Source organism: Trifolium pratense, linkage group LG7 (genome assembly GCF_020283565.1).
Source record: "Trifolium pratense cultivar HEN17-A07 linkage group LG7, ARS_RC_1.1, whole genome shotgun sequence".
NCBI lineage: Eukaryota > Viridiplantae > Streptophyta > Magnoliopsida > Fabales > Fabaceae > Trifolium > Trifolium pratense.
The window spans coordinates 37,262,523-37,289,798 of record NC_060065.1 but is presented as its reverse complement, the minus strand read 5'-3'; the positions used below and the strand labels follow the sequence as shown (position 1 = coordinate 37,289,798).

The 27,276-nt window shown below is 33.2% G+C and overlaps 3 protein-coding genes across 3 annotated transcripts; 2 read left to right on the top strand and 1 right to left on the bottom strand.

Annotated features, from left to right (window-relative positions):
* Window positions 1-1,168: 1,168 nt before the first annotated feature.
* On the top strand, window positions 1,169-7,816 carry LOC123895280 (leucine-rich repeat receptor protein kinase HPCA1-like). Its single transcript, XM_045945535.1, has 18 exons — window positions 1,169-1,840; window positions 2,551-2,671; window positions 2,766-2,837; window positions 2,986-3,060; window positions 3,180-3,251; window positions 3,471-3,635; window positions 3,716-3,790; window positions 3,967-4,041; window positions 4,132-4,203; window positions 4,299-4,367; window positions 4,548-4,622; window positions 4,893-5,030; window positions 5,155-5,639; window positions 5,738-5,887; window positions 5,985-6,121; window positions 6,320-6,539; window positions 6,679-6,914; window positions 7,030-7,816. The coding sequence occupies exons 1-18, from the start codon at window positions 1,753-1,755 to the stop codon at window positions 7,504-7,506; spliced, it is 2,802 nt and encodes a 933-aa protein (XP_045801491.1). The 5' UTR covers window positions 1,169-1,752; the 3' UTR covers window positions 7,507-7,816.
* A 1,884-nt stretch (window positions 7,817-9,700) lies between these two features.
* LOC123899603 lies at window positions 9,701-13,019 on the top strand. The gene is made up of 2 exons (XM_045950770.1): window positions 9,701-10,145; window positions 12,769-13,019. The coding sequence occupies exon 1, from the start codon at window positions 9,758-9,760 to the stop codon at window positions 10,091-10,093; it is 336 nt and encodes a 111-aa protein (XP_045806726.1). The 5' UTR covers window positions 9,701-9,757; the 3' UTR covers window positions 10,094-10,145; window positions 12,769-13,019.
* Window positions 13,020-14,357: 1,338 nt separating this feature from the next.
* Window positions 14,358-17,202, bottom strand: LOC123898925 (ras-related protein RABA1f-like). The gene is made up of 2 exons (XM_045949966.1): window positions 16,600-17,202; window positions 14,358-15,042 (listed from the first exon to the last, which is right to left on the bottom strand). The coding sequence occupies exons 1-2, from the start codon at window positions 16,818-16,820 to the stop codon at window positions 14,610-14,612; spliced, it is 654 nt and encodes a 217-aa protein (XP_045805922.1). The 5' UTR covers window positions 16,821-17,202; the 3' UTR covers window positions 14,358-14,609.
* Window positions 17,203-27,276: the final 10,074 nt, after the last annotated feature.

Here is a 27,276-nt window from a genome sequence, read left to right as displayed (position 1 = left end):
ACTTATTCGTAACTTTTGTCACCAACTTAATTGTACGTATTAGCATATGCATGAGGCATCATGGTTTTAATCATAATATAATTATTATTTAACTACTTTATAATTATCATCATGACAATTTGGGACGGCAAGCTAGATGTTCAATTGTCCAATTGTATGAAGTAATTTTTATTTTGTCATTAGTACAAAAAAGCACAAGAAAAATTTATAATCAATGTGTGACACTATTAAGATGAAATCTTATAACAATATAATCAGTAGTTAATGAGTTTCCTCTATATTTGAGTTCGATTTTTAGGAGAAGTAATTTTTAACCAGATTTTATTTACTGGTCTGGACTAGGTTAAAACTCAATACAAACGGTCCAATTATCATAAAGTTAGTCCCACTTCACGCTACTTTGGCAATCAAGCCCAAGATCACATATGCATAGTGTTCTGAAAATTTCTCAACGCACCCACTCACTTTCTCCCCCACTCCCCAAAAAATTCGGAAAACGTTTTCCGAATTTTTTTTAGTGTAAATTTTACACTAAAAAACAGTTCGGAACGTATTTTCCGAATTTTTTTAGGTGCGCTAGGGAGTGTGGGAGAAATGTTGAGGTGCGTTGAGAAATTTTCTAGTGTTCTGGCCACAACGAATCCATTCCGCATTGCTCTCAAAGGTCCTTTGCATTGCTCACTGGTTATCACAGTGACGGTTACAACCGTTCCATCTACTTTCACTCTCCTTGATCTCATACTGACTTGAACGTCAGGGTGTTACCGACCTATTTTGCAGGTGCAGTCACCACCCACCACTCTTTGAACTTATCGCCACCGTAATTGCCGCAAACCTCACCGTCGGAGTCAACCAGTTCGTTCCGATTAGAGCACTTAGCCAAATTTCAGCTTACGAAACCCCTTCCCTTAAAAACCGGAGATTAACAAAAAAAGATAAAATCTAATGACAATATGATGATGCATATCTTCCCTGGCGGCTTGAAATTCCACCCTTAAGGTGGATAAGTGGGATGTCCGAATTTTGAACCCCGACCATTTCATATAGAATGTAATAATGTCCCTACCAACTGAGCTAATTAGAACATGTTGCTTGTTAATTTCACCTTGTGCGTGTGAACTAGTACCTACCTCTTTTTAATAAGTCAAATATTTTTTTACCTCTTTTTAATATTGAAAAATGGTGTTGGTATATGCTGATGCAAATGAAAATAAATCATTGTTTAAGTTGTTGATTCTTTCCAAGTTCCAACAATTAAAGTTTATCTTTTAGTCATAGCATTTTCATAGAATGTTTTTTTAAAGAAGTTTTTCACAGGATGAAATCAGAATTACAAATACTAGCAATAATAACTAACCTCTAATGTTGAGAGACATTACTAGTTGAAATATATTAATTAATAATTATATTGATAATGTCTTGTGTGGTGGCTATATAGTGGCAATATTTTTTATTTTTGAAGTTAATACCAAATCTAATTCTACCTAAAAGCCATTGACTTAGTAAAATACATTTGTTAGCATACTATCTTGAATAGGCGTCTGCTATAACATTTTCAGTTGATTTAGTTTTCTTTACTTGTTAAAAGATTAAAGATTATACACTATGGTTTCTCTTTAATTATTTCTTGATCCTTCTTTGTTAGACTTATAACAATTCAATATCAGAAAAATATTTTGATTCTAGATTCAATTCAATATACTTTGATTCTTCATTCAATTCAATATCAGATAAGTCTTTTGAGTATAATATATGGAACAGCATCATAGAGTGTTTCCTCTTCTGGTGCTTCTTCTTTTCCTAGTTGTGATTGTTGCATCACAGACAGATAATGGAGATTGTAAGTTACTAAGTTTAATTCAACTTTTGTGATGATTGTGTTTGAAGTTTGATGTATTTTCATCACATTTTTGTTTATATTCTTTACCTCCCCTTCCCTTCTTAGTATAATATGTAGCACGACGTCTCAGGTGGAGAAGTGTCTCATATGATCTACGATGAACCTTTAATAACAATCAATACCACTCTTGGTAAATAGAAGTTCATGGTATTATCCGTTTCCATATGGTCATCCAATGTCTCAAATCAATCCGTATCGATTCTCTAGAAAAATAAATATTAGTGCCTTAAAACTCAATCTACCTTCATTTTCTCTTATTTTTGTTGAATCGACGCCAGTAAAATCACTACCTCAACCGCAAGGATGTGAGGACCTTGAACTTAAAACATCAAATCCACCGTAGGCCATATGAGACACTTCTCTAACTTAGCAATTGCCTAGTTAGTAGTGACCAATAAGGTACATCATAAATTACACACAAAAATCGTATAGCAATCGCAGTTAAATTTAGGTTTTCTTCTGTTATCATCATGTATTCTGCTTCTGCCATTAAGAATCAAACATAGTTTCCTAGTAATTTTGTTGCAGTTGACCTATTTATATATCATTGACTAATGTGCAAACCTATAGTCTTGATACTAATAATATTCATTATGAAATGCTAATAATATTGTTAAGTTTCCTAATAGAAATGGTATTGATTCATGCAGTTACTGCTCTTTCATCTTTGGTACAATCATGGAAAAACAAACCATTAAATTGGGTTGGTAATGATCCTTGTGGAAGTGGTTGGGATGGAATTCGTTGCACCAATTCAAGAATTACCGAATTGTTAGTTATATCTTGGTTTCTTTCTTCCATTTAAGTTCTTTCTAATTTGCAAAACTAAAAAATTAACCTGAAAATGGTGCTATCTTTTTTTCAGGAGACTAGCTGGCTTGAGTTTGGAGGGTCAGCTATCTTCAGCAATCCAGTCCTTATCTGAACTTAAAACGCTGTACATTTTCTACTTCTCGTTTTTTAATTAATGTCTGCGACAATGTTATGGATTGTGACGTCAAGGTTTTTAATGTCTCTGTGACCGCAGTTGTGGTTGCAATATTCGGCTGTAGCTAAGCTAATATAAAATGTTTTTGTTCATATAGGGATCTTTCATACAACACTGGCATGACAGGAACAATTCCACGAGAAATTGGAAATTTGAAAAACCTTGATTCCTTGTAAGTAAGGAAATTTATTTCCTAAATAAAATTTAATGCAAACTGAATTTCTTTATTGAATTACTGCTGTCTAAAATTTAGCATGGTTTTTGATATGTTTCCTTTTAACTGTTTTCCAGGGCATTGGTTAATTGCGGTTTCTCTGGCCCTATTCCAGATACAATAGGATCTTTGAAGAAGCTGACATTTTTGTAAGGATTCCAACTCAATATCACGAACTTATCATTCTAAATCTTGAAGCTCAATATTTATTTTTATTTTTGGACTAGTGTATGATATATTATGCTAGCGGAACTTGCACATGTACACTTGTTGACATTCAGATAACGTGTGCTTAAACAAATGTTATCTAAAGTTCATTTAGATAAAGCATTTACGAATAACTTATCATTGTATTGATTTTCATGCAGGGCACTGAATTCGAACAAGTTCAATGGAAATATTCCGCGCTCTCTTGGCAATCTAGCCAACCTTGATTGGTTAGATCTTGATGATAACGAACTGGATGGGCCTATTCCTGTCTCTAATGATCAAGGACAATCGGGTTTGGACATGCTCCTTAAGGCGCATCACTTGTATGTATACTCTCGTTTTCAATTGCTACACGAACATCTCATTTCACTAAATGATCTGATATTATTTCTACTTCTTGCAGTCATTTGGGGAACAATAAACTCTCAGGTCCAATACCATCACAACTTTTTAGCTCCAGCATGATACTAAAACATGTGTAAGTTTTATAAATCATAAATTTTGTACTATTTCTTTTCTGAAGTTTTCAAAAAAACATCTAAGTTTACTCATAAAGTGACTTGTAGCAAGTCGAAAAACTTTTTCATAAGCATTTATGAAAATAAAATATTCGAAAACTACCTTTTAATCCTCCCTTTATATTATTTTCGTCAGGCTTTTCGACCACAATCAACTAACCGGCAGTATCCCTAGCACCCTTAGCAGCCTTGTGAGCACAGTGGAAGTGGTGTAAGTATATTGTGGCAAAGTGACTTCACTTACAATTTATGTTATCTTTGAATTTCTTTGGCTGAATTGAATATTTTATCTTGTATACAGGCGCCTTGACAATAATCAATTAAGCGGTACAGTACCTTCCAGCTTGAACAATCTCGAAATACTTAGCGAGATGTAAGAAAATCAAAGAAACATGACTTGTTTAAGCTTCACATTTAACACTAAAGAAACAATTTTGCTGAAATGAGACATTGAATATATTTTTGCAGGTATTTATCTCACAATAAACTGAGCGGCTCTCTGCCGGATCTTACTGGAATGAATAAGCTCACCTACGTGTAAGTAGTATGATAGGGACATTCCGTTATACTTTACTGCATCGAAATTTTAGGAGATCAAATACTTACTTACAATCATATACTAGTTTCATGCAAAAACTATATGTAGAACATAGGCATGTAATTCATGCATTATACAATGTTTTTAATCTGCATATTCTTATGAAAAACTATCTGCAGGGATATGAGCGACAATAGCTTCAACTCTACTGATATTCCTTCATGGGTTACTAGTCTGAAAGATCTGACGACAGTGTATGTTGCTCCATCCTTCTCACATTGGAACTGTTTCTAGTTACTCTTTTGTTATCTTTAAAACAAATTATGTTTTCATTTCAAGAAACCAAGTAGTATATGTATAAGAACTTCAAAATAAACTGCGTTCGTCTTGACATTTTTAATAGGTATCGAACTACATGTTTAAGTTCTCATATATAGCAAAGAAAAAAGGCAAAATAGCAATGTACTATGAACACTTTAGACACCTTAATTTTTACTAAGTAAAATCCTTGAATTTCCTAACAGAATACTGAAGGACAACCAGCTCAGTGGCACATTAAATCTCAGCAATGGCTTTACAAAAACTCTGCAACTTATTGATTTGCAGAATAATGACCTGACCGTCCTCGAGTTGGGAAGCCAAGAATTGGACTTTGACTTGAGGTAAGCTTCATAATATATATAACATCATTTTCATGTTATTTATTTCTATAGCTATCTACGCGTAAACTAAAACTACTGGACACTGGATTTTCTTCTGAGAAAGTTATCTAATGTTATTTTGCAGACTGGCTCAAAACAGAATTTGTCTTGAAAATGGAGTTTCTGATAAGAGTTACTGCAAAGTTCCCCAAGCCATTCCCTCATATTCAACACTGCCAAATGGTTGCTCGCCTCCTTCGTGCAGTAACAATCAGATTGCCAGCCCTAACTGTAAATGTGCATTTCCCTATATTGGAAATCTATCATCCAGAGCTTTTAGTGTCTCAAACTATAGTGACACAAGTTACTACAAGGATATTGAGAAAACTCTGTTGGATACTTTCCGAAAACAAAATATTCCGGTGGATTCAGTTTCTCTTAGTAATCCTATCAAGGTTTCAGCTACTGAAAATTTTCAGTTAACTCTTAGTGTCTTCCCATCTCAAACCGATCGTTTCAATACAACTGGAGTTTCAACTGCTGCTTTTGTTCTTAGCAACCAAATTTACACGCCTCCAGATTATTTCACCCCTTACATCTTCATTGGCAGTAGCTATCAACATTATGGAGGTGATTTTCAATGTTTCATTATGAACTACAAATGCTGAATTATTTGTCTGTTATGTCTTATTTCTCTTCTCTGATCATGTAATTTTTATGTCATTTAGGAGAACCTAAAGGATCAAAGTCATCACATACCGGGGCTATAATTGGTGCCGTAGTTGCTGTATTGGTCTTTATAGTACTGGCAATCCTCATAGGGTTATACGTCATTGGCAAAAAAAGAAGAGCAGGATCTTCCGAGTTGAACCCTTTTGGTAAAAACGGTTACTCTAAGCTTGGCCTAATTTGTACTTGGCAAGGATTTTTCTACTAGTGCTATTTTTATTGATTCAATTGTTATTTTAAATGCAGTAAACTGGGAACAAAACAAGAATAGTGGAGCTGCTCCTCAGCTGAAAGGAGCGCGATGGTTTTCATTTGATGACATGAGGAAATACACCAACAATTTCGCTGAAGCCAACACTATCGGATCAGGAGGCTATGGACAGGTTTTTATTAATTTCATCATATAACTACCCTTTTCCTTTTTCTATTTCATAACATCGTATTCCCTTAACGTTCCTAAGGACATGTTTGGACCGGTGGAATGAGATGAAAAGAGCTGATGTTTGGACCGGTGGTATCTTTTCCCAAATTTTTCTCTTTTTGTTTACTTCAAAATCTAATCAGTCCTCCTCATTTTCTAGGTTTACCAAGGTGCTCTTCCCAATGGGGAATTGGTTGCAATCAAAAGGGCTGGAAAAGAATCTATGCAGGGAGCTGTTGAGTTTAAAACTGAGATTGAACTTCTATCAAGGGTCCATCATAAAAATCTCGTTAGTCTTGTCGGCTTCTGTTACGAGAAAGGTGAACAAATGTTGGTCTATGAGTACGTTCCAAACGGCACTTTAATGGATAGTCTTTCAGGTACTTTAATTCCTTTCCTTCAACACTCTCTGCATGCACCATATTGTATCATAGACTCAAATATATAGCTATTTTATCGTATATCACAGTATATGATTGGTCTTAGTACTAAAATATGTGTTGGACTTTGTTACGGCAGGAAAATCTGGGATATGGATGGATTGGATAAGGAGGCTCAAAGTTACATTGGGTGCTGCCAGGGGTCTGACCTATCTACATGAACTTGCTGACCCACCAATCATACACAGAGACATAAAATCAAGCAACATCCTACTTGATAATCACCTCGTCGCAAAAGTTGCTGATTTTGGTCTCTCGAAACTTCTTACTGATAGCGATAGGGGCCATGTTACTACTCAAGTCAAAGGAACAATGGTTTGTATATTAAATCTATATACATCATTCTTTAATAAAACTGAACCGTATTTTGATATTTCTACTAGAGGTAGCTAATAGCTAACGAAAATATGTTTGGTTTTCTTCTATGAAGGGATACTTGGATCCTGAATATTACATGACACAACAATTGACAGAAAAGAGTGATGTATATAGCTTTGGAGTGCTAATGCTGGAACTAGCAACATCAAGAAAGCCAATAGAGCAAGGAAAATATATTGTAAGAGAGGTAATGAAGGTAATGGATACATCAAAAGAGTTATACAACCTTCATTCCATTCTTGATCAAAGTCTACTCAAAGCGTCGAGACCAATAGGTTTAGAAAGGTATGTAGAGCTGGCATTGAGGTGTGTCAAAGAATATGCAGCTGAGAGACCTTCAATGGCCGAGGTTGCAAAAGAGATCGAAAGCATAATCGAGCTTGTTGGAGTGAATCCGGATTCGGAATCAGCTCCAACAACAGAAACTTATGTGGATGCTGGTGTAGGGGATGGTAAACATCCTTATGTGAATGATGATGAGTTTGAATATAGTGGAATGTTTCCAACAATAAGGGTAGATCCTCAATGAGTTTTTGTATGTTTTGTTTTGTAAAGTTTTTCACTCTTCAGATGAAATCATTGAAGTCTAGGTGTGTCAATTTTGGATTAATTCACTGTAAAAAATGATGATATTTCAACAAAAAATATCTATATTGATTGGTTTTCATGGCATGGAGAGTGTATTGTTAACATTAACAATTGCTTTGCCTTAAGGGAAGAAGAAAAATGGATTCCAGATTGTAATTTGTACTCTAGTCATGCAAATATTCTTGTGAATTTTTTAATTGCTTGTAATATATTTGAGATTGAAGATTGAATTTTCAAAAGAGAGTTTTTTATTTATTTTCTCTTTCTTTATAAATAACAAACTCTTGACAGATTCACTGAAGATACTTGAATGAGGATCCTATTCAACAATAGTAAGGCAATCAGCAATTCTCTTTAAAGCATAAACTAAGGACATGTTATTAGCAGTTAGCACTTTTTTTATGGTACAAAAGAGGACCAGATAATAGAGAAAACAAAAAGAATTAAGAAGCTAGCATGCAAGTCTCCAAAACATATATATCTAAAAAAAAAAAAAAAAAAAAAGCAGATTCTAAAAATTTGAAGATAGGATAAAATTTGTCAAATATATATTACCTAACATTGAGAATCTCTACTTGCGATCCTTTCACATTTTCAACATCTTTCATCGGAATTAGATTAGGAATATGAGGAATTATTTCAAATTTTGAATCAACTTCACATATCTTGAAATAATGAAAACTCTTTTCTTTTGGGTTATAACACACCAATGCATTGTTAGGGTAAAACATTTAACAGATCTCCATTGTCAAGATACTTTATTGGATGATACAAACCCCTAGACCATATATATTGAGAGTAAAGTTGTTAATTAAAACCTCTTTTGTCCAAGACATGTTGTCATCATCATAGCATATGGGTACTCAAAGATTATGATGATGACAACTTGTTTTGGACAAAAGAAGTTGTAATTAATAAATTTACTCTCAGCATATGGCTTAGGGGTTTGTATCGTCCAATAAAGTATCTTGATAATTGTTAAGGATAAGCACGTGTGTTAAGGATAAGCACATATTATTCACATTAGGATAAGCACAATCAATTATAGCTGTCAAAATATATCAGGAATTGTATCATAATTGTATTTAAAATAGGATTTCTATTATAGGCAATTATAGACTAGACAATTATAGGCAATTAGTATACAGATCCTTGTACTCTTATATATATATATATATATATATATGTAAGTGTTTTCATTTTATGTATCAATCCATTCCTTTATTCCTTTATTTATAACAATGGAGATATGTTAATGTTTCACCCTAGCAATGCATTGGTGTGTTATAACCCAAAAGAAAAAAAGCTTTCGTTATTTCAAGATATGTTAAGTTGATTCAGAATTTGAAATGATTCCTCATATTCCTAATCTAATTCCGATGAAAGCTGTTGTAAATATGGAAGGATCGCAACAAGAGATACTTAGTGTGAGGTAATATTAGAGAGAGTGAAGCTCACCAGGAGAGGTGTGTCGAAAAGAAGCAGATTCCAAAAATTCGAAGATAGGCTAAATCAAAGAAGGGACTAGGGTATGTCAAATCCGTTGAAGAAACTCTTGAATACGCCGAATCAAAGAAGAGACAGTTCCATTGATGTTGCAATTGTCAGTTGCCATATCAATAAAAGCACTCTCAACAATCATGTGAGATAACCCCAAGCGATATGAAACCTAGATAGAGACTCGCATCTCAACATGCAAAACATAAAATATTTCAAATTTATAACTAAATCTCTGAATCCACCTACCATTAAATTCCTGAAGTCCGCCACAACTTGCAAACTCCCCCTTACATTTACACGCTCCATCACAATTGAATTTCATGCACGAGCAATTGGGATCGGTCGATCGGGAGATTTTACCTATGAAACAAGATTTTTGGATTTTGAATTATGGTAACAAATATTCAATTTAATGATATTTGTAAACTTTATTGCGAAGATTGTGCTTGTACTCCATTCAATTTCATATATAAATAACTTTTTAATTTTTAGATTTATTTAATTATTAATATATTTGATCAATAATATGAACTAGATACATTAATAATCGAATGAATCTAAAAAGTGAAAATTAGCCAACAACCTAGAGGGACTAATTTGCAAAAATAAAACTAAGAGAGAAAGCAAAGAATCAGTGGGATAGGTGCAGCGTAGTAGTTGCTTCCATTTCCATTTCCATTTCCATTTCCAGCATGAGTGAGATTAACCCCAAAACCAAAACCCCTCTTCCACCTTCTTCTTCTTCAAGTGGAGATCATGCTTCAACCAAATTTTCAGGCCACAAAACCCATATCAACCCACCAGAAACATCGATTCCAGACTCAGCAACCCTAAGAGATCAATGGAAGTACGCTATCAGACAGTACAGTAAATGGTACTCTCACGCTTGGGGCACTGCAATTCTTGCTGGAACTGCTTTCTTTGCACTTGGTTGGTTCATCAAAGGAGAAAATCCAATACCCTCTTTCAATTCCAACCCTAATTCCTCTCATCATGAAAACAAAGATAAACCTCCCCAACCCCATTAAATTTTCAACCTTTCTACTGTTCTTGTCCTGATACTTCATTTTCTTCTTCTGGGTCAGTTTCATTCTTCTTTTTCCTTTATTTTATTTAATTTTTTTTTTTCATTTTTTGGGGCTTTGTTGTTTTTATTGTAAATTGTGTTTTTGGTTATATGTAATTATAGCTAGGAGTAGGACTTGAATTGGGTTGTGGGTGCCCAACAGGGTGTTAGAAAAAATATTAAAGTTTGTCTTTTGATATGTTTAGGTCATTCAATTTTGAGTAATCAAATAGCATCTTGTATGTGTTAGAGAAAGTGAGTTTGTTAAGTACTAGGTTGTTTGTTGGTTGGTACTAAAGATTATGAACAAGTTGCAGATGAAATATGGTGTAGAAGCGGAGACAATGATGCAGACGTGGACCTTTGTACTCCGCTTCTGCACCATTGTTCTATGCTTCTTCTATTGGTGTTATTATCTAGTGTTGATAGATTTTGTATGTGGAACTCCTCACATGGTTTGTGAATTGGAAGTTATGTATGCTAGCTAGCTACTATGGTTTCTGTTGATATTGCAATTCAATTATATAAGGTAGTTTTTGTTTATGAATACTTTGTATGCAAAATAGGACAACCTCCCACCATGGTGGAGTCTAGGAAAATGGTTGGGTCAATCACAGTGACTTGAATTGGGTTGTCGGGTGTCATAAAAAGTATTAAAGTTTGACTTTTGATATGTTTAGGTCATTCAATTTTGAGTAATCAAATAGCTCCTTGTATGTGTTAAGAGAAAGTGAGTTTGTTAAGTACTAGGTTGTTTGTGGTTGGTACTAACTAAAGATTATGAACAAGTTGTAGATGAAAAATGGTGTAGAAGCGGAGGCAATGATGAAGACATGGACCATTGTTTTCCGCTTCTGTACCATTATTCTTTTTTTCTTCCATTGGTGTTATTATCTATTGTTGATAGATTTTGTATTTCGAACTCCTCACTTGGTTTGTGAGTTGGAGGTTATGTATGCTTACTACTAAGGTTTCTGTTGATATAAGGTGGTTTTTGTATATGAATACTTTGTATGCAAAATAGGTCAACTTCCCACCATGGTGGTGGAGTCTAGGAAAAAGGCTGGTTCAAACACAGTGACTTACGGTTTCTGGATTGATACACCAGTCACCATAACATCGTAATGTAAAAAATTCCCTTGAAGAATTGCGTGCTTAGACTATAACCTTAAAAGTTATTTTGGTGCACTATATAACTGTTATTCCTTTTAGTGTGTTAACCGAATGACTGTAGTATGTCATGTGTGTGCCTGCAGCCTTTTAAAATTTTCACAACTAACTGTGTTGGGTTTATTGCATACATGTAATTTTGGTATTTGATATTATGTGTGCTTATTGAATTTTGGCTGCTTATTGAATTTTGGCTGCTTATTGTTTGTTGTGTTGTATTCTATGTTAGGTGGAATTGGAACATTTCTAGGTATATCATAGGTCACTTGCCATATCTGCTGCATGATTGATTTTTGAGCAATGCTAAGGACACACCTTCTAACACACCCCATTAAACACACTCCAATCTATTAATGACACATCACTCTTTTTTTAAACTTCTACCTGATGACCGGTTTTGAAAGTGGAGAGTTTAATCTTTTTATTTTTATTTTTAATATTATTATTTGGATTGAGCTTCTCATCTTCTACCTTCACTCTCTCCTCCAAATATGTACCGACATGGCAATATCTCTGTAGATTTGGTCTCTATCACTTGGTCTCTTGGTTAATGCAATGTCAAAAGACACAATGCCTTTGCTTTAATTTCTTCTCAGAATACCCACCGTCAACATGCATTTTGTTTCCCAAAGACAGCAAATGGTAAATTTGTGATGTGAACGAACAACTCCAAGTATTTAATTTGAACAATCTGTCTTCAAATTGAACTTCCTTTGTGAGAAAATTTGCAGAATTTATAATCAAAAAGTGAACTTCCTTGATTCCACTCTCACCACCACCATAACAATAAGGAAGAACAAGATAGCATGGTGGAATTCAACTTGGTTGTTACCCATTTTTCTCATTCTCTCTCGTAAAGAACAAGGGGAGCTCATAGAGATGGAAACATCAACCTAGAAGGATTGAAATTGAGCTCGTTGGCGGCAAGGTCAAGAGAGCTCGTAGATCTGGAGGTGGAAGATGAAAATTCAATAAAACAATAATAATAAAATAAATAATAAAATACTCTCTCACTTGCTAATCCAGTCATTAGGTAAAAGTTAATAAAAAGGGTGATGTGGCAGGAAAGTATTGGAGTGTGTTTAAAGGGGTGTGTTAGAAGGTGTGTTCTTAGCATTGCTCTTGATTTTTATGTTGTTGAAGTTATAGGGTTTTAGATAAAGTTAAAGAAGGGCAAGAAAGAATAAAGACTTTGAATTATGAATATGATTAATGATTCTAGTTTGATACAGAAAGACTAAACACTAACTTCTTGCCTGAATTGGACAATTAGGATGATAAAACTCGATTGTCCAATTCAGGCAAGAAGCCTGAACTATAGTGAATAAACTTAGATTGATGAAACGATAATGCCTAAGAAGGTGAAAATCACCAGAAGAATTGGTTTGTTTCAATCTTATTATAACATTCATTCATGTTTGTTTGGTTAACTTACATCCTTTATTTATTCATATGATTAATCTGCAGGCATCATTCACTGGAATGAAGCCACACATAAGAGCTGTTTTTTGCTGACAGTACCTAGAAGGCTCACCTTGATTGCAATGCTCTGTGGAAGTTTAAGGTTTTCTTGTTTTGAGAAAACAATGTTTTTTATTTCCTGTTTTCACTTTTAGTTACAAGATAACTCTGTATTCACTTTGTTTCTTGCTTTTTAAGGTTTGTACAGAAAACTGTAATAATTACGATAGAAGTTGTCCTTGTTTTCAGTCTTTTAATGAAAAAGTTTGAAAAGTTAAAATAAAATGAAAAGTGTTTTTTTGTAAATAATTCATTAAGCATAAACTCATTGTTAATGAGATTAGGTTTTACAGTATTATTTCTTACTGGATTTTTTTTTTGGGTCCAATTTTTTACTGGATTGTAATAACACAATAAAATGAAATGGAGTTTGACCATTCAACACATTTGTTTATAATGAATAGTTTAAACCAACCAAACTATTAAAATACTGTGACATTATAGTGGAGAAAAAAGTAAATTTTTAAATAGCTCATTTGCAGACCACAAGAAAGAATTTCCCTTTTTCCTCCTCAAAAACATAGTAAAGAAATCCTATTCTTCTGTCTTTGGAGCTATTTTTAACAACATTTTGATTTTAAGTTAGACAAATCTAAGTAACAAAAGAAGACTCGGTCAAAAAGCTATGAGCCATATATTTTATTAAATATTTTTTATTTTCAAAGTTTGTGTTAATTTTACTTATTGACAATGAGATATGAGCCATAAATAAAGAGAGGATTACCAAAACAATATCTAAAACCTAACATTTAAACTAATTTCTTCCATACGAGGTCATTGGCAAAGATCCATGGTCTTTAATCTCATCCAATTACACTGTCGTCTAGATTTGCTTGGTGGAAAGCGGGTAAAAATAGGCGGCAGACAGTATCCATTATGCACACATACACCATGTGTGCAAACATGAAACAGCCTAAACTCGAGCACAAAATGCAACACAAAGACCGTATACAAATCCAAGAAAACTGTAGGAAAAACCAACGTAACATAAATGTTAAACTGATGCCCTAAACAGACCAAACCACAAAAATGCCAGTGACTTTGGAAGAGGCCGGTACATGCTCAGATATGTGTTGGTGGAGGAACAGTCTTGGAGGTGGGTGGTTGTGGTGGTGACTGCCTTCCCTAAGAAGATTTATCAGGTGTGGGTGAGAGCTTAATAGGGTATTGTGTGGAAGTGGAGGATGTCGGTAATTGTCGGGAGAACAAAGGTGAGGGAGTAGGGAGAACTGTATAAATATGCTTCAAGCAGGGGGACGGAAAGCCTCCAATGGAGAGGGAAAAGGTCTCCAGAATACTAGAGAGCAGACCCCCAATGTGAGGCACCGGCCCATAGGAAAGCAATGGTAGGGAGAAGGAAATGCTTCTCTCTCTGCGTTAACTTTAAATTTCCGCATAAGTCTAAATCGACTTTTGTCCTCAACTTTTTGAGAAACTGCCATATTTCTCAGCTAAAAATGTTGATATACCAAATCCAACATAAAAAATGCTGATATACATAAAGTGAAAACTAATCCAAATCGAATCACTGTAAATATTCAATAAACCTGAAATTAGATAAATGAATATCTTCAACAGAAAAATGAACCAATCAAAATGAAAGTGCATGTATCCTAAACATCTAACTAATATTGAACAGATTTTGCTAAACCAATGCCACAAGTTAGAAGTGAGGCTCTCTACTCTCTAGAGTCTAGACAATCATTTTCATGCTGTAAGGTTGATCTCTATGAAGATATAAACATGGCATAGGTTACAGTAAAAACACAGAAACTTTTACTGTAAGCTCAAGCAGAGCAACATCCAGATTTCTTCACAGCCGATACGTCATCCCGAGATCCAACATCAATTGTCTGTCCTTTAGGTAGTGCTGCTGGATCGTCACCAATCTCAAGGGCTTTCTTGCTCACAACACGGTAGATCTGTGTCAGCACTTCGGTGAAGGCACTTTCGACATTCAAGGACTCGAGGGCAGATGTTTCCATGAAAAATGTGTTCTCTCCTTCGGCGAAACTCGTTGCATCTTCAGTTGAAACCGCTCGCAAATGACGCAAGTCTGCTTTGTTCCCAACAAGCATCACCACAATGTGGGCATCTGTGTGGTCTCTCAGTTCCTTCAACCATCTCGCCACATTTTCAAATGTAACATGGCGTGTAACATCATAAACTAGTAAAGCGCCAACAGCTCCTCTATAATATGCACTTGTAATTGCTCGGTACCTTTACAAAAAGAAAAACAAAGATGTCTTACATTTCAAGTCAATAAAATACAGTATTGAAAATAATTATTCATGTATTGTGGAAGACAAAAATTCGGCAACATTACTTTGAACATTATTCATGTAATGGTTAATATAAATTGCTGAAAAAGGAAGTTTAATATCAGTGTTCGATTTAAAAAAATATTTAGAAAAGGAGCTGCCGAAATCTACTATATCACATAAAGGAAATATATGAGTTGTTTTTAGATTCCACCGAACCAGTGTTTCAGCGATACCAAATTGAGGAGCTAACAGACTCCACTTTTGAACATTACCTTAAGTCTACGACTCTTCAGCTAAGAAGTTTTTACCAACATTACCATAATACTTCCTTTTAAGCTACCATCATACAACAAAGTTCAGACATTAGTGATAAGTAATCATAATAACACCAACCTAGCGAGGGAGGTTTTATAAAAGTGATCAGAAGAGTACTAGCTCGAGTCATGGTTTAACCTTTTCTATTTCTAAGTATGCACACAGTAACATAGATTTGAGGGGGGAGGAATCTTCACATTTTGCAACACAAGAATTTACAACTAAAATCTTTCAAGGCAGGTAATTTTAATGTAACAGTTAACAAGCCAAATTCAAGCTCAGGTCAAATAAGAAAGAATCATACCAACAAAATGATTCAAGGGTTCTTAGAGCATATTCAAATATTACATTGTTACATATTACAAACTAAAGACATTGGTAATCTTGGCAAACAAGACTAGCCAAGAGATAAATTAAAAAGATTGCTACCAGCCTATGAAGCACGGACACAAACACGAGCACCAGACACGACATGGATACTGACACGTCGACGCCGATAATAATTTGCGAAAATGGCACAATTCAATGTAATTATAAGTGTTGGTGTCAGACACCGACGTGTGTCCGACACCGGGACACGCCTAATCCAAGGAGTGTCCGTGCTTACCAGCATGAACTTCAACATCCTTTTCAAAGATGCAAATAGAACACAATAAAAGAACAATCTTTCTATGTGAATATCATTGCCAACAAGAAATAAATGCATAAATCTATAAGTCAATTTGAAACAATAAGTGCATTAAGGTCCACTAATAATATCACAACATAATGCCTACAGAAACTACAATTCAAATTTCTGACACAAAATCCAAATTCCTAGTTAGGCTAACATTTTCCCTTTTCCAAACACAAGGGTGTCAAACAATAATGCATAAAAGCTTGTACTACATCTTTTAAGCTATCAGCATAAAGCCTCACACCCATCCTATGAGACATGGACACGACAAAGACACCGACACGTCGACGTCTATAATAATTTGAGAAAATGACATAATTCAATATAATCTCATAAGTGTCATGTCGTGTGTCCGTGTGTCATAGTTCCCATCACAATCAAATCATGGACAATACATTCATACATTTATCAAAAGAAGAAGAAAAAACCTTTAAAAAAAATAAAAATTGGGCAATGGCTAAAGCTAAATTACCTAATCAAATTGCAATAACCAAAATCTAGAATAGAGAAATGAATGTTAACCTTTCCTGGCCAGCAGTATCCCAAATCTGAGCCTTAACAACCTTATCATCAACCTTAATGCTTCTTGTTGCAAACTCAACACCAATGGTGGATTTAGATTCAAGGCTAAATTCATTTTTGGTGAATCTTGACAAAAGGTTGGATTTTCCAACACCAGAATCACCAATCAGAACAACCTTGAACAGATAATCATAATCATCATCAGCTCTATAAGCCCCCATTTGCCACACACCTCTTTTTTAACAATGGTGTTTGGCTAGAGAGAAAAAGATCAAAAATTTAAAAGAAAAAAACGATTTTGATGAGTTTGTTATCTCTGAAATTCAAATGGGTTTCTGTGATTTGAATCTATTGATAATAATAATCAGAGAAACATAGTACTCTGTTTTGAAAAAATCAGATTTGGAATAACGTGAAAAGAGACAATAACAAAACACGTCGACAAGGTAAATAATCAGCAATGTTGTTATGTGAGGAGTTTGCAATTGTTTTTGTTTTGAGGAATGTTTGAGATGGAAACCTAAGTGCCAAACAAATTAACTCATTTCTTGGATTAGGGCCGGTTGTATGTAAACCATTGATACATCGGGGTTCAATTTTTTTATTTATTTATTTTTCATTAAATAACTCTCGTTTTAAACTTTGATGTGTCTGTCAATTGCATTATACTAAGGGAATAAATGGTTCGGATTTTCTCTCGTTCGTGAGCTTAGTTCAGTTTGGCAGAGACATTGCATTATATATGCATGCGGCTGGGGTTCGAATCTCGGTCATCATACTTGTCCACTCTAGTCTAACGGTGGAATTTCTAGCTGTTAAGCTACTTAACAAAAAAAATTGATTCAGGTTTTGATATCATATTTTATATTTATAAATAATTAAAACCGACCTTAAAATTTGAACAACCTGGCCTTGATCGAATGGTATAAGTGTGTTGAGTTTCAAGTGAATGATTAAGTTTCACATCAACTATGAATTAAAAAAATTGTTGAATTTATAAAAGAGATGACTCATTAACTTAATGTATTAAAGTTTTTTGTGAAGATGTGTCAACCAACCGTTTGTTGGTTTAGTGGTGATTAACTCTAAATTTGGTATGGAGGACTGCGGTTCGATCCCCCGCAACTGCGATCGGGAGGGGAAAAGTCACTTGATGCCAGAACTGATCCCCGAACCAGATTAAACTGCTGGTGAAAAGTCACTAACGTTTTTGGTGGAGATGTGTCATCTTCTCTATACTAGGCTACTTGACAACTACAAACACTAATCTCTTGTTGGTAGATCTATGGGTGACAAAACGGGTTAGGTCCGTCGAATCGAGTCATTTAACAGGTAATTTTAGCGGGTTGAATTGAGGTTTTAAGCTCGATAATTTAAGTTGGCCTACTTATTGAATGTTTAGAAAGTTTGGGGTTAAAGAATGAATTGGCATTTGAGTGTTAGTACAAAAATTAAGAATGAATTAAAACTAAATTGAGATTGCTATGGAATGTTAGGAAACAAAATTTGAACACAAGCAAACGAAAGCAAGTAAATAGGTAGATTTTTTCTAAACTCAAACGTATAAGTTAGCTCACCCCGCTGGCTTAAAAGAGGTGGGCTCTTCCTCATGTTGAACATTGTTGGTTTTTCATGGTTAAATCAAACTCAAATTTTTTTATTAAACCGGAAGAGATTCCTTAGTATCTCATTCTCAAGTCATCTTGAATAAATTAACTCATTTGTCATTGTTCTTTTATTCCTCTTTTATTAATTTTCACAATGTTAAAATAATAGTGTGATCAATAGTTGATACTTCTTGAACGTGTTGAATGTAAATTAATTTATAATTATACCAAAAAATTGATTAAATTGTTAAGAGTGATATTTATATAAATTGTTCACGTTATCAAGCAAAATTTTAAATTCTGGCTTCAAGTTTAGAATTTCTATAGACAAGAGTAATTCTACCTCAAACATATTAAAAACAATTTCAGCAACGAAAAAATATATTTTTGTTTCTTTAATCACTTTTGCCTGACAAAATAATTTCATTGGCTTTTCATTGCTGCTAAAATGCAAATTAAGAGTTGGAAGTAGGGGGCAAGGCCTGAAGGCCATAAGAGAATAAAAAATTGAGGAATTTAGCTATCATTTCTTTTGTACCAAAGAGAAATTATAAAACATATTGAGATTCACCCTTGTTTTCTTTTTTCATTATTAAGAAAAAAAACATAACCAATTGAAGTGGGAAATATAATGTCAAAATGTGTTGAAACTTGAAGAATTTTTTCTTCCCACCCCCCATATTTTTTTTCTACCCTTATATTTCCATTTTTGCCCTTGTTAATGCATTTTCTTAAAAAATTTCTAGTTCAAATTCGAAAAACACATTCCGAAGATTTTTTTCAAGGAAAAAAAAATGAAAAAACACGTTCTAAAATATTTATCTAAGGGCAAAAATGAAAATGCAGGGATAGAAAGAAACATGGGGTGGGAAGAGAAAATTTCAAACTTGAAAGTGTTAGACTCTTTTAGTGGAGATCTCCTTTTAGTGATATGTAGATTGGGCCTATTGGACTTTGAAATTTAGTTGAGATTTAGTCTCGAATTTTTCTCCCCCCCAGCCCCTCAATGTCTATTTTTGCCCTCAAGGAAAAATTTCGGAACGCGTTTTCCGAATTTGAACTAGGAAAATTTCGAAAAAAGCGTTCCAAATTTACAAAAAGTAAATTGGGGGAATTCTTTAGTCTCATGCCACATAGTTAATTAGTTGTGGCAGTTTTGTTATTTCAATTATAACGGATTGAAGTATTCTGAAGAGTTTAGAACTCTCACACAAGCATTGTCGGACTAGGATTTGCTGTAGTGAATAAACCACGCAGTAATGATTCCTGTTCATTGATTTCACATCGAACGGTTAAGATACATTTGCATCAAAATGATGATGATCGTTCATTTAAATTGGACAGTTAACTGCGTTAACACAGTTACAACAGGTAATCTGTTTCTAGCATTGTCCAACAAACCGTAGAATCGTTAGTTTAGCATTGAAAAGTATTCAATATAACGATTCTAAAATTCGTTGCAAGTACTGTGCAGTAGCTATAGATATTCATGATTGGCTTTAAGGAAATGATGCAACAAAAATATCTGGTTTTTAAATAAAAACAAAGAACCCTATGAGTGTATAGTGTTTTCAAGTGATGAAATAAATACTACACCACCAATAAGTGGCATAACTTTCTGTCTCTAACTGATCCAAAATTTTCTGTGCCATAGATATATATTATATAAGCATGCTTACCTAGCCATCCATTACCCTCCCTCATCCTCATGTGCATTGTGATAGCATGTGCAACAAAATTAAAGCATTGAATATCAACCATGTTGTGTATTTACTGCATGCATGTTAGCATTCATTCAGTGACTGTCGTTGGCGCAACTTTAGCTACGTCACATACATATACCCATCTCATACACATTACATTAATTAATTCCTAACTTTTGTTGATATATATCATCATATTCAAGCTTAATTTATATGTATAAAACAGACTAGAATTAGTATTAGTAGTGTAATCAAGCATTATAATTCTCCTTGTGTTTATGTAAATTAACCTGAAGTTGATTGATTTTGTTATAGTTTACTCTGCTTCATTTTTGAAATATAGGAGTTTATACTCATGTTTGGCATTTAGATATTGACTATAGTGAAGTTTGTTTGTCATACTTTCTGACAAAGAACTTGATATTCCATCAATGTCACCATCATGAAGGCATGATATAATATATATATATATATATATAGATTAGTGATCCTTGCTTTGCCAAAACCTATTAAGGGCATGTTTGATTCTGCGAGGACTAAAATTGATTTTATTTTTAATTAAAAGTAAGTTGAGTGCAAAAGTGATTTATGTTTGGATGAATTTATTGAAAAATGAGTTAGTAAGTTGAGTGCAAAGTGCTTAGTGCTTTATGTTTGGATGAGTTTACTGAAAAATGAGTTGAACAATAAAAGTTAGCTTCAAGTTAGAATCAACTCTACTCAAGAACACTCGTTCTATGTTTAGTATCACAGTGAATGTATTAAAATTACAGTGAATTATCGTGATTCTGACATATTGACCATAATACCAGACATACATTCAAACATGTTAACATTATTTTAAAAACCTCCGGAGTCAATTCTGACCGTTTCAAACACCGAACCAAGGCTAAGCACTCATGTTTTTATTAATTCATAAAAATATGTTAGGCCATAAATTTAATTAATTTTATTCATATAATAGTATATTACAAATTCAGATAAGAACATAGTGTGATTCAATTGACAACAATGTAGTACACATTAAGTTTTCAGATAAAAAAAAAATGTTCAAATTGATCTCCTCAAAAAATACATTTAATGGATATATATAAGTGACATCATCTTATTTAAAAAAGTTGAGAAATAAATTAAAAGCCTTTAATCACCTTTGTGAAAAATTAGCAGTGACAAGTCAATTTTATTAAGTAAAAAGTGATTAATTTTATCAGTAGAATCAAATCACTTTAATTAACTGCAAATGAATAGTGAAAACACCACACAATACATAGTATTTAAAACTCTATACTCTATAGCTAAATTCCTCAATCCCAAGCCAAACAGATACTAATCACTGACTATGAAAACTCCAATCATTTACAACTAGTAAATACTTTTATGATCAAACCATAATCATGCATTGTTATCCCTCCAATAACAAACCTACAGATCAAAAATCTTTACTACTAACACTTATCAATTATCATCACACAGTGACTTGACAGAAAAAAGAACAAGTTCAAGTTCAAGCATATGTGGTCCATGGTCTCCATCATGCATGATAAACAGAACTCAACAGAACACAGAGATTACTTAATGATTTTAGTCTCATTTTTGGTGCAGACAGAACGGTGGGAACAGAAAAAGTGTAACATGATTAGAAAGGAAAATTAAAGAGAAAGAAGCAATAATAAATGATGTATATTAACTTGGTGTGTGTGTGTGGAGTTTAGAGCAGAGGATCAAAGCTCTTGTGTTGTGTACAGAAGCTAAGATATATAGATATAATTAATGTGATGATATATATACAGAAAATAACAGGTAAAAAGGTAAGGAATGGGTATGAGTTAGTATCAGCAACTAAAGCAACATGTAGTTTGATTTTCCTTCATTATTACGTGTGCAACTTTTGTACTTTTTAGTACCATATTCAATTTTCTGTCTTTTTTATCTTTCTTCTTGTTTGTATGTTTGGTTCTATATGCTGATGAAAATTAATGTTGAATGAATGAATTTTATAAGTTTCGATGCATTGGTTTGTGTTTAGATGTATTTGTTTAAAATATTTGAGTTTGATCTAATTTAGTATGTGTTTGGTTTGGTAGCGACTAGAATTGAGTTTGACAAAATTGATTTTGGTTAAAAGTGAGTTGAATGTAAAGTGATTTATGTTTGGATACTTGAATTATATGAAGAATAATGCTAACAACACACTCTTTAACAAACACACGCCAAATGAGGTTGCAAAAGTTGTAGGTACACTCTCACTCTACACTTTTTGAAGTTGTGCTTCGTAAAGTGTAGAGTTAGACTGTACCTACAACTTTTGCAACCTCATTTGGCGTTTTGGCCATAACTCCACTCCTCCTCTTCCTCTGTCCTATTACACACTAACACAATGCATATACAGATAGAGTTTGAATGAGGGTGAAAGAGTGCCTCTCATGAAGGTCTATTTCAGTTGCTAAAGTTGTTTGATGCGATTGTAGTCCCAATTTTCTGTCTAATTTCCTGTCTGTCTGCCTTAAACAGAGAGTATGAGTGAGATCAGAGAAAGAGAGTGAGCCATGCATATGGTCCCCTTTTCTTATGTCAGAACCTATCAAAAGTTCATACACTAAGAAAATATATAGTTTTTCTTGCTTTCTGATCTTCTCACTTTGTTATATTAAATAAATGCATTCATTTATAATTTTGAATTCAATTGCACACAATAACTACATGCCTTTGTATTAGTAAACAAATTAAAAATACATGTCTTTGTAATAGATTTTGGTCATCCAATTTTTTATTTTTTTTTACGAATTTTGATAAATGGTCATCCAATTTTTATGAAGGTGTAATATCAACCAACCAATTTTAAAATTGATGGCTTGAATATATTACCGCCTGTATAGGTTAATTTGTTGACCGTCAAGCCGACCCGGTTAGTCTTGGTATGGTAAGAAACATTTGAGAGAAACATTTGCAAACCAAATGGGGATTTGTTTATGGTGTTGATAATAACATAGCTTTCGAAAATTGACATGAATTCCTTGTAAAAAAAATATTAGTATTTTAAGCCACTAAGTTGTGGGCCTGAACCAACAACTCTTTTGTCCCCTTTACTACGACCTAGTGATTAATTGTGAGGATGTTTTATGTGGGTACTTAAGTTTGATTTCAAGTTTCCTCCATTGCATCTGTGTGCAATAACTGGTAGGAAGAAAATCATATACTAAAATTATTTATAAAAAAAAAATACATCAATATATAAACAATAAAATGATGATCACATCATTATTATCTACAAAATGTTGAAGAATTAAAAAATTATGGCATTGTATGTTCAAAAAATTGAAGAGATCGATGTCAAAAAAAATTTGATAGAGGAAGAGATGTCAAATTTTAAAAGTATTGTAGAATTGTTTTTACATTTACAACATTATAAAAAAAATGTCTCTCCTTGTACCAAAATAAAAAAAATTATATCGCTAATAATGTGACAAAATAATTATTAAAAAAATATTTTTTATATGATTGACTAGTTTACCCTTCAAAAAATTAATTGAAAATCAACTATGTTAACCAATGTAAAATTATCAAATATGTTATTTTGTAAGATCGAGAGAATAATAGCAAAATCACGAGTTCAATATTACTAGTTATTGTATTGATAAAAATAGTTAAGGATAATATTATACATTTATACATATATATTCTGAACTTTAGACAACGGTGAAAACTTCAAATCAATGTAATCTGATAAAAGAAATATTAATTTTGTATTTCTTATAATAAGACAAAAGATGATATATTTCTCTTTTATATAAATAAATAAATTTAAAAGAGGTAAGAAATGTTGATGTTTGTGGGTGATTCTTTACTTAACGTCAAATCGATAGCAATTTTTTGCATAAAGAGCATAGGACCTCAAGCTACCTACCTATGCATGTATCTTCCATAAATCAGTGATTAGTCATTCATTCCTGAAAGAAAGACAGTTGAAAGCACAACCTTGTATCATTATCATGTACATATATTTTCTACCAATCCAACACATACCAACTGCTCATGCCTCATCTCATAGTCAAACCAGATTTCGAGTACAATGTACATGCTTCCTTCCTATCTGCATATACTGCTACCCCAACCCAACAAGGACAAAATTTTATGTTTTTTACATCAATATGACAATATATTTGTACTAGAGTTAATTATAAAAAAACATGTAAAACATTAAAATTAGGACAACGATGAGCGGGTGGAGAGATCGAGACATAATATTTGTATGAGTTATAATAGTGTGAACTCCGATTCTTTCACTATGAATAAAACGGAATTAAAGTTACTCTGTAGTTGGAGACGTAAACAATTTTTTAACTACATATCGTATTTTATTGTTTTTGTGTGTTATTATTTCGATTATCTTTTGTAGCAAGTTGCATTTCTAACAATTGATATCATATGACTCTGAATCCTAGTGCGAGTTCAAAGTGACAAGTTCCACGGTAAGAGTAACTTTGGTTTATGGTTAAAGGGAGTTAAGTATCTATCGGCTCAACAAAGATTATAGGAGTCGCTACAAAATTAGCAAACACAGGGACTGGTTGGCCAAACATGCAGGAGAAGGTCGCATAATTGATGTCTTTGTGCATCATCAGCAATGTGAATCTACTATATTTGAAGGAGGTTTGAGATAAAATGGAGAGCCGGTATATGTCCAAATTGTTAACAAATAAATTGTTTGCGAAGTAGCGACTATACGTACAGGTTGAAGATGTAAGAAGGATTTAATTTGCAACAATGTGTCAATAATGGTCATACTCGATGACGAAGATAAACCACTTTGTACTCGTTATTAGTTTTACGACCATTTCGTGACCACTCTTACCAAAGATGGCAATCAACAAAGATGTTGTCCTTAATGAGCAGTTCATGTCGAAGCAATCAATTTCGATATGTGTCAAGGTTGGCTGAAAGGCCAAGTTGCTCAAGCCGAGACTTTAGGCCCCAAAATGTTGGGGCAAAAAAAACTTTAAAATATTCAATTAAATTTTGGGCCTCATATCTTCCATTGACTAAGGTCAAATCTTTGTGTCGCAAAAATTAAACTTTTATAAGTTTGTATTATTTTTTAATTATTTTAACAGGCCTTAGTATAAAATTTGTTTTAGGCCTCTAAATATGTTGGGCCGACCCGACTCAATCGTGTTTTTATACCATTAAGACTTTCCAAAAAACCTAGCAGAGTGCAACTGAGATAGTATTCGCTGCGCACACACTCAAAGATCTGAAGGAAATCGGTGAAAAACTGGTTCACATTTGCATATTTAGGTAATCCAAAACCTCTTATCTATATGAGTAGGATTATATATGTTAATGTTGCAATTTAGTATAGGAATTGTATTTTTTTTCCCTCTATTTATTTTATATTTATTGATTTAATTAGATCATCTTAGATTTAGCTTAACAAGAACACACTATCAAAATCGTGTCAATGCAAATTTTTTCCTTTTTATATACCTCTACTTGTTTTTCATGATATATTGGCCGACTCAATGTGTGTTACATAGGGATAAGGGTTCAGTGAATTCGCAAATATACTAACTGCAGTGCAGTCGGCCACATTTAAACTGTCCGGTCAAGATCGGACTGTTCAGATTCCTTAAAATTTGAGTCGTCTGATCTTGATCAAACAGTCCAAATCTACCGACTGCATGCAGTCAATTTCACATAATCCAAATCCGTTACATAGTGATATTTTTTCTTCGGATCTCATTTTGTCTAGGGTTGAACAACTATGGGAAAATATTGATGGGTGACATTAATATGTTGAATCAACTTATATTTGTTTTTTTTATTTTTTTTATTTTATCTTAATGAGGTTAAAAATCAATATAGTGTATAATTTTAAGAAGAATCGACAAAAAATTTCAGCCCAAAAACTAGATCGAATGTCGGTGCTATCTTTTTCCTATGGTGTTATAACTTTTACATTTTGACAATTTATTCATTTTTGTATGTTTGATATTGAATTTTCCTTCTTATTTACTCGTCATTCAAAAGATAATGATATTTTTGAAACATTAAGAATTATTTGATGAATATACAAGATGTAAATAATATGAGTTTTTTCATTGATTCATTTATATATTGTTCAATATTCATTTTTTTTATTTAATGTGAAATTCATAATTCATATTTTAGGAATTCGTGTATTCATTTTTAAGTTTGAAGATTTTAATTTCGCCTAATGTCAATTTCTAAAAAGAAAATTTTTCTATCTTCAATTAGGAGTAATTAGTCTTTTAGCCAATCAAAATGAATGATTAAGATTGATTCACTTTATAAAATTAAGTTGAAATATAAACCATCTGACTTTGAATTAACGACGAGATCGATTAATGTGTTAAAATACGAAGACCCTACAAACAATAGTAATCTCAATCCAACATATGACTAGTGGACGCCTGGACGGTGAGTTGAATTGTTCTTTCAAATTAGTGGATCTTTAGACTACTTTTTCAACTAATGCTCTTTTTTTTTTCCAAGTCAACTAATGCTCTTTTAAGTCTACTTATGTAGTAGTGGGTGGAAATTAAAACCAAAATATACATGAATTTAGTTTAATTGGAAGCAAAAATAATCGTGTACAGTATGTAGAAGTAAAATTGACAATAAATAATCCCCCTCGATTCAATCCAAAATACTACCTTGGTCCTTACTTTGCCTAAAATGACCCAAATTACTTGCAATTACTAACCCACCACCACTTTCCAATCAAAAACACCCAATTTTCTTGACTTTGAAATTAAGTTTGAAAAAAAATTCTCATCCATCTATCCATCCATCCATCCCCTCAACCCCTATTTATTCCTATTCAACAACCTCATCCATTAGAATAATCCCACACTTATTATTTCTACACCCTCTCATTAATTCACACACATCTCACCAAAGACTCTCTTTTCCCTTCTCCCATGGAAATGTGTTAAAAGAATGAGACAAATTGTTCAGATCACACATTTTTTCTAGCTACTTTTTTTTATAATTTTTTTTTTCAAAAGCCCTAGTATTATTAAGTGCTTTTTTTCTTCTGCCATCTCTCTGCACCAACAAGATTCCTAATTAAGTCCCCAGCATGTATTCTTTTTCTTGTTCCCTTTGCTTCTCATCCGGGGGGAATTTCCTTCTACTTTAAACAAGAAAAATATAAAAAAACTTTTTTTAAATTTTTTCACTTTTTTTCCTATACTACTACTATTAATGCAAAAGATGCAAAAGTGGTTTTTATAATCAAAAAAGCTATAAGCTATAGTACTACAGGGGATGGGTGACATGGTACTCTCTCTTATTTTCATTCTCTTTTTATTTATTATATTTCCTTTCTTGTTTATTTTTCTCAC

What these genes read in the sequence shown, in the direction of transcription:
- LOC123899603 (XM_045950770.1), top strand. Translation starts at nt 9,758, where the DNA reads ATGAGTGAGATTAACCCCAAAACCAAAACCCCTCTTCCACCTTCTTCT.
- LOC123898925 (XM_045949966.1), bottom strand. Translation starts at nt 16,820, where the DNA reads ATGGGGGCTTATAGAGCTGATGATGATTATGATTATCTGTTCAAGGTT. An exon ending in GATACTGCTGGCCAGGAAAG is followed by an intron (nt 15,043 to 16,599) that starts GTTAACATTCAT and finishes CTTTTTGTAAAG; the next exon opens with GTACCGAGCAATTACAAGTG.
- LOC123895280 (XM_045945535.1), top strand. Translation starts at nt 1,753, where the DNA reads ATGGAACAGCATCATAGAGTGTTTCCTCTTCTGGTGCTTCTTCTTTTC. An exon ending in TAGCTATCAACATTATGGAG is followed by an intron (nt 5,640 to 5,737) that starts GTGATTTTCAAT and finishes TATGTCATTTAG; the next exon opens with GAGAACCTAAAGGATCAAAG. An exon ending in CTCAAGTCAAAGGAACAATG is followed by an intron (nt 6,915 to 7,029) that starts GTTTGTATATTA and finishes TCTTCTATGAAG; the next exon opens with GGATACTTGGATCCTGAATA.